The sequence below is a fragment of the Fonticula alba genome (genome assembly GCF_000388065.1).
Source record: "Fonticula alba strain ATCC 38817 unplaced genomic scaffold supercont2.6, whole genome shotgun sequence".
In the NCBI taxonomy this organism is placed as follows: domain Eukaryota; order Rotosphaerida; family Fonticulaceae; genus Fonticula; species Fonticula alba.
In genome coordinates, this window is record NW_009242976.1 from 2049258 (window position 1) to 2056820 (window position 7563).

The window sequence follows — 7563 nt, forward strand, 5'->3', positions numbered from 1 at the left end:
GGGGGGGGGCATTCCGATGGCGGAGGACGTACGAAGCTCAGGGTGAAGAGGACACGCGCCGGGCGGATGGCCGGCCCGGAAGTCAAGAGCGCGCCGCAAGTGGCGCACCCGCCATGGTCAACAACATGGGCCTCGAGGAGCCCCTCGCGCACGAGCCAGGCCAGCCCGCGAACCGTCCGCCGCCGGGCATACGAGGCCATGCCCACGAGCGAGGAATCGGCCCAGGCGCGCGACCCGCGCGAAGCCCACTGATCCAACGGGTCCGGGATGTCCAGCGAAAGGTCCGGCAAGTGCCGGGCCTTGGGATCTATCAGGCACGCCAGCATGGCCACCTCATCCAGCTGGCCGACCGGCTGCTGGCTGGAGCCGGCCCCGGGGCCGGTGACCGCCGGCAATGGGGCACAGCACTGGCCAGGCTGGAGGGTCGGGGCGCCGGGGGGGCCGGACGACATGGCGCCCCCCAGGGCAGCCATCCCGCCGGCTCCCGGGCCGAGAGCCGCAAAAACCGGCGACCCGCCAGAGGCACCACCGCCCCCGGCACGAGAGGAAGCCCCCCGGCCGCTGAGGTGCACCGGCGAGCCGCCCGACGCGCCGGGGTCCCCCCCCGGCAGCGGTACCCCCACCGTGGGGGCGGTTTCATCCTCGTCGCACAGGAAGAACTCCCCGGCGAAGAGGGCCCGCACCAGCCGCGTGCGCTCCAGGATGTCCCGCGCCGAGAGGACCAGCCCATCCGACCAGGACCACGGATCGCCCAGGGTCTCAAGCGGCCGGGCCGACGCGCCGGGCCCGGAGCCCATGTGCTTGCGCGGCGCCGAGGGGGCACACAGGGTCAGGGTAGCGGCAAAGGCCAGCGCCTCGGGCAGCAGCGCCTGCGACGCCTGGTTGGAATAGTAGCTGCGCGAGAAGCGCGCATCGTCGGACGGCAAGACCGTCAACAGGGGCGCCGAGCAGCCGGCCACACTGGCGGCTGGCGAGGCCACGCGCGCGCGGAAGCGCGCCGCCGCCGTTGCCGCCGCCGCCGCGGTCGCCTTGGCGCCCTGGCCGCGTGCCACCGTGCCCAGCCCCTCGGCCAGGTCCAAGATCCCCAGAGACCCGGGACCCGCCACACTGAGGGCCGACAGGAATTGAGGTGGCGGCGGCGGCGGCGGCGGCGGCGATGGCGATGGCGATGGCGATGGCGATGGCGATGAAGGCGACGACGTCCCGGGCACCGGGGTCGGGCTGGTGGCACTGGCCCCGGCCGCCGTGACCGCGGCCGTGGGGAATTGCCCCCGGCGGCCATACTCCAACCCGAAGACCGGCTCCCCGCTGGTGAGGACCCCGCGCGAGAAGAGCACCTCCCGGACAAAGTGCCAACCATCCAGCAGGTCGGCCGCCGAGACGACCGCATCCACCCGGTGGCGGGCTGGGCTGGCCAAAATCCGAGCCAGGGCCTCGCCAAGGGCACCCCGGTGGAGGGGCGGCACCTCGGAGTCGGGCGTCGCCTCGGGGGGGGTACCTGTGCCGGTGACGCTGGCGCCGCCATTGCCAACGCCGCCGCCGCCGCCGCCGAGCGGCCCGAGGCCCCGGCGCAGGCACCAGTTCGGCCCGAGGAAGAAGGCATCCAGGGCCAGACAGAGAACCGGGACATCGGGCGCGGCGCAGGCATCCCGCGAGCGCTGCATCGCGTACATGGCCAATGCCTGGACATCGGACGAGTCCCACCCATCGATGGCCCGGCGGAGGGCATGGTCATCGGCGGTGGCCCCGCCAGCCTTGTACAGCAGGCGCTGGGTGACAAAGTGCCGGGCGGAAATCGGCCGGCCGACGTCCATGTAGACACGCGCCCCGCGGCGCCCGCCGGGGCCGGAGCCCGATCCGCCGAAGAGCCCGCTGACCGCGGCCCAGGCCGCCGAGAGGAGGGACTCCGGCGTCTTCGGCAGCCCGGCACGCTCACGCCCATAGGTGGCCGCATCCTCGGGGATGCTGTCATACGCCACGCCACAGGGCACACACACGACATCGCGAAGCACCGGCATGGGATCGGCCCGTGCAATGACCCCCGTCGGCACCGGATTGCTGGCGGACGCCGCCGCCAGGAAGGGGTCCAGCACGGCCGAAAAGAGCCCGATCTTGGGGGGCCCGATCAGGCGCCCGGTGCGCGACCGACCGCCCTCGAGGAAGATTTGCAGGTGCGACCCATTGGCCGCCGCCACGCGGACGTACGCCCGCAGCAGGGCACTGTTGAGGGTGTTGTCGCTGACCGGGACCCCCGGGTCATTGGCGCCGGTCAGGGCCCCGGGCACCGGCGTTGCCGGGGGGGCTGGCACCGGCGGCAAATGCGGCGCCTCGGCATCCGAGGCATCGGTGGCGCGAAGGACCGGAGACGGCCGGAAGGAGGGCAGGTTGACGGCCGTCACCGGCATGGCACCCGGGAGCATGGCCCCGGTGCTGGTGATGCCACCGCCGGGGGGCGTGTCCGCCGGGGGGGCGCCGGTGGTGGTGGTGGTGGTGGTGGTGGTGGTGGTGGTGGTGGTGGTGGTGGTGGTGGTCATGGTGGTGCTCGTCAGGGTCGGAGCCGCCACCGTCGCCGGGGGGGCGCCGGTGGTGGCCGTGGCCGCCGGCATGTCCGCCCCCCCGGGGGCTGGCTTCTTGGCCGGCTGGCCGGATTCCCCGACATTCCCCAGGCCGACGGTGCGCCGGCGGACGAAGAAAGCCCCAAGGGCCCGAGCATAGCGGCCCACAACCGGGAGGTTGAGATTGTCACCGGCCGCGATGTGGGGCAGGGCCAGGCCGGTGGCATAGCAGATCAATGACACGAGCAGATAGTCGGCGTGCGATTTGTCTGCCGGCCGGGGGGGGGGGGGGCATTTCGGGGCCGGGCAGAAGGTCAGTGGCAGGACGGCCGGCCCGGCCCGGCGCATGAGAGCCGAGGAGGTCGAGGCAGGAAGAGGCCGGGGAACAGGTGGGCGGGCGGGCGGGCGGGCGTGCGGGGGACAAGCGTACGTGTTGGCAGTAGCAGGATGCATGCGCCCTCCTCGTCCTGGAGGCGGCGAAGCTCCTGGAGCTGGTCCCAGTCAATGATGACCCCGCCAGGGAAGAGGGCCTCCAGGAGACGCATCAGCAGCGCGGAGGACAGCCGTGCCAGGGCCGGGAAATGCCGGGCGGAGATGCCACCGAGCGAGCGCCGGGCCCGCTGGAGGGCCGCCGCGTCGGCCGCCTGGGTGGCCGGATCGCCGGCATTGAGGGACTCCACGCGCAGCGGGTCAAAGAGGGACGAGGCCCCAGCCACGACGCCGATATCCCGGCGGAAGACCGGCGAGGCGAGAATCATCGGATCCAGCGATGCCTGGAGCTGGGCCGGCGGCCGCGGCGCCAGGAGGCTGAAAAACAGGGGGGCCAGCATGGAGGGAGGCTGGCGGTAGACCAGAGGCCCACAGTGGCGATCCAGCAGGCCACGACCCTGGCACAGCTGGTGACCGGTGGCATGGCAAAAGCGATTCCCGGCATCGAGGCTCAATTGCAGCAGAGCATGTGTGTCCGATGGCAGCGCCGAGCCGGCACCGGGCGGCCCATGGCCGGGGTGCCCGGAATCCGAGGCCCGAAGGACCGGCGAGCCCGGGCCCGCGGGCGGGCTGGCAAAGAGCGCCGGACTGGCGGGCTGCACCCGCCACAGGGCCGGCAGGATGAACATGACCGCGCGCATGGACCGGTGCGGGAGCAGGCCGCGCGCAAGTTGCGAAGGCTCCGGCGGGGGGGAGGAGGGCAGGGCCACCTCGGGCAGATCGGCCACCGTGAAGGAAAAGGGCAGGGGGACATTCTCCTGCAGAGGGCCATGCGGGGAATCGGTCGACCCGCCCCCCGGCGCGTGGTGACCATACGCCGGGATCCGGGACAGCAGCGGCGAGTTTCGCCACGATGCGAGGTGGCTGTTGCGCACGGCGGCCTCCAGCGACTTGGGGGCCGCTCGCGGAGGGGAGAACCCCTCGGCCGGGTCGTCGGAGAAGAAGAAGGATCCGCGTGAGGCCGGGGCGGCGGCCGCCACCGCGGCCACCATCGATTGCGGCTGGGGATGGCCTGTCGGGTGGTGATCGTATCCGACCAGCTGCTGCTGCTGCTGCTGCTGCTGCTGCTGCTGCTGCTGCTGCTGGTGCTGGTGCTGGTGTTGCGGCTGCGGCTGCTGGTGTTGCCCAGGAGGGGATGACTCTTCGTCGGCGAGCTGCCGGGAGGGGAACCGCCGCTCGCCGAGCATCAAATCCTCGGCCAGGGAGTCCTCATCGCTGGAGGACATGAGCGGCTGCGTGGTGGGGGAATCGTCTGCGGGCGAGCCCGGGCACCAGGGAGCGGGGCTTGGGAGTGACTTTCCGGGAGGGGCGCTGGCCGCCAGTTCAGAAGGGGCCAGCCCCAGGGAGCTGAGAGGCATCAGAGGGGGGGGAGACGGGAGGGCGAGGGGAGACTCGGGGGATGGGGAATGCACGGGAGTGACAACACGATAAGGCGGCAAGGCGCGGCTCGTAGCTGTGACACAGGGGCGAGAGGGGGGGGGGGAGGATATGCGAACGACGAGGGGCGGAGGCGAGAAGGCGGGAGGAGGGGGGGGGGAACCAGCGCGTGCGTGCGAGGGGCTGAGGAAGAAGGGGGGGGCCGGGGGGGGCCGGGGGGGAGCCGGGGGGGCCTCCCCGCCACGCACCTGCCGGGAGAGCAAGCAAGGGGGGCGCCCTGCAGGAGCCGCACATGTGGAAACCCCACGGTGTTGCGGGAGAGGAGGCCTCGACCATGCCCGGAACTGGTGCCAGACCTCGCCCCCCCCCCCCGGGCCAGGGTGTGGTATTTGCTCGCCTCTGTTTGTCCCCTCCACATGAGCCGAGCGAACGCGCGCTCCCAGGTGGTCCTCCCCGGGCGGTGGATGGGCAGCACCTGGCCCGGAGAGCTGAAATATATGACACACACCTCGACACGTAGTCGGCGCTCCTCCCCCCCTTGGGGGTTCGCCTTATCCTCTCCGATGTCGGAACGTGGAGAGGCCCAGGCGGGAGACGGGCAGGGCGACGGCGCGGAAGAGGGTGCGGGAGAGACGCATGCACACACACAAAAAGACACGGAGATAGGCGCGGAGGGAGATACAGAAGGCCCGGAGACACACCATGAGAGCGCGAGGCAGAGCGAGCAAGCGAGGGACAAGGCGCAAAGCGCAGAGATAGCGACACCCACCCACCGGGCGTGGGAGCGCCCCTCCTCCTCCGCCGAACAGCAGGCACGCCGCGGGCCGGGGACGGCGGTGGATGGGCCGGCCCCGGGGTCTCCCCCCCCCCCCCCCAAACGCGTGTCCTGTGCGTGGATAGCCCAGGACAGCCCTCGTGTGGCAGGCTGCGCGGGGCTGTGGCCGCCGATCGGCGCCCGCAGGGGCGCACATCTGCCAATCAGTGCCCGCCCGGGGTGGGTCATGCAGCGCCGAAAAAACAATAACGCCTGCGCGGTCTCCCCGCCGCTGCTGGCCCCGGCCGCCGTCGGCGTTGTCGCTGCCACCACCGCGGCCGCGCGACCCTGCGGCCACCTGGCGCACCGCAGGCCAGGGGGCAGCCCGGTCACACACGCCGTCCGGGGTGGAGTTTAGATCCGCCCACATCGCAAATCGCACGGAGCGCAGGGGGGACTGTGTGGGGGCGCGCGCCGGGGGACAACTGGGAGATCTTGCCCGAGGGAGATTGTCCAGCCGAAAACACCCCCCCCCTCCCGAGCCGCGTCGCCACCAGCCCCCCGGCAGCCGCCGACGCGCGCGCATCAACAGGCCCTGTCCATGGCGGCCCGCGCGCAGGGGGCGGCCTCGTGGGGAGGACGCCGGAGACGCCACCACAGCACACGGAGCAACAAAAGGGCCCGCGGGCCGGTGTGGGATGCTCCCGGCCGGCGGGCAAGCTTACAGGCCACATATGCACACACACGCTTGGCGCCGTGGAAGTACGAGCTCACGGGAGTTGTTCCGCGGAGGCTGATCGCCACGGCCCCCAGCCACCGGAGAGAAGGGCACGGCGGGGGAGGGGGGGAGGGGGGGGGGGCGGCCCCGAGCAAAGGGCCCACAACCTCGCCTCCCCCGCCCGCCAGCGCCAGTCGCTCGCCCCGGGGGGCCACCAGCCTCAAGGCATCACATCAAAGGGCCGTTCCGGGGCGAAGGGTTGTGGGCGCACCCCCGGCCCCGGCCCCGGCCCCGCCCTTGCACCCCCACCACCCCGGGGAGGGGGAGACGGGGGGGGGGGGGGGAGGGGTGGGCGCGCGCGCTGCAGCAACAGATAGGCGCGCCCGGCCGGCCGGCCGAGAGAAAGAGAGAGAGAGAGAGAGAGAGAGAGAGAGAACGCCATACGAATCACCCCCCTCCCCCTCTCACCCGCGCACATGAGTGCTGTCAGTGCGGCGAGCGCTGCCCCTCCGCCGCATACCCGGGCCAGCGCACCCCGCGCCGGCATATCGAATATTCCCGTGCGTCGGAGCGAAGGGGACACACGCGGCACACACGTTGCGATTGGTGCCCCGGAAATGCCCCCCCTCCCCCCCCCCTGGCCGCGAAGACGAGCACATTCACCGAGAGCAGATGATGCCCCGTGCCCCGCCGACCCCCGCACCCTGGAATGAGTGCCTGGGCACCTATTAACCCACACACAATGGACGCTCTGAACTACGCGCGAGGGCCCCCGGGCGTCGCCGGGCCAACCGGCCCCACGGCGGCAGGCCCCCGGCCCCCCCCCCCCCCGCCCCTTGCCCTTCTCTTCGGCCCGCCCCTCCGCCCCGGAACGAGGGGCCGATGGGCCCTCCTCCCCTCGCGGCACGAACAATCCGCGAATAAATATTCGCTCCTACGCCCCGACCCGCCCCCGCCCGTCCTCCCCCCCCTGAGCCCGGCTCGCGCCAGACGATCACATACCAACGAAATGGCCCCGGGCCTGGCCCAAATACATTGGGATGTCCCACTGGCGTCCGGCCATCGGGCCTGGGCGGGGGGGGCTTCCGCACCGAGGGACGGCGCGGCCAGGGAACTCTCCCCCGGCGGCCGAGGAATCCGCTGAAGGTAGGGCCGCGAGGGACAGGGCCGCCGAGGCCGAGGCGCCGGGCCCCGGAGAAGAACAGCCACGATCCCCAGCCCGCACATGTGCGCGCCGAACTGCGCTGTTTACTCTCCCCCGGCGGCCCCTGCCCGCTGGTCGAACGGGGAGGGGGGGGGGGGGCGGAGGCAGAGATGGACCACAGCACATCACCCGCTGTCGGGTTGCCCCGACCCGGACTCTCGCCCCGCCCCCCCGCCCCCCCGCCTGCCCACCCGCCCAGGCACACCCACCCACTGTCATCTGTGTCTGCCGACGAGGTGCTCCGTCGCGGGATCACGCCCCCGGCTGCTGACACCCCGGCGTGACACCCCGGCGTCGGTTGCCGAAATACATTTGCTGGCGCACCCCTGGACGGCCCCACACCAGGGGGGTGAAACTCCAGCGCGAAATCCCCCCTCCCCCCTTGCCTCTCTGCCCGCACGCCTCGCCGAATCCCCTCCCAGCTCCCCTCCCGACTCTGCTCCCACCCGGCCTGCGCGCACCCCCC

The 7563-nt window shown here is 72.6% G+C and overlaps 1 protein-coding gene across 1 annotated transcript in view; it reads right to left on the reverse strand.

Moving 5' to 3' along the window:
- H696_04096 (hypothetical protein) overlaps nt 1-4270 on the reverse strand; it is a gene marked incomplete at its 5' end in the record, with an annotated part of 6381 nt that extends 2111 nt beyond the window's left edge. Inside the window, 2 exons of the mRNA XM_009497979.1 lie at nt 33-2824; nt 2986-4270. Of these exons, the coding sequence (XP_009496254.1) occupies nt 33-2824; nt 2986-4270 (4077 nt within the window). The remainder of the gene's footprint in view (nt 1-32; nt 2825-2985) is intronic.
- Nucleotides 4271-7563: the final 3293 nt, after the last annotated feature.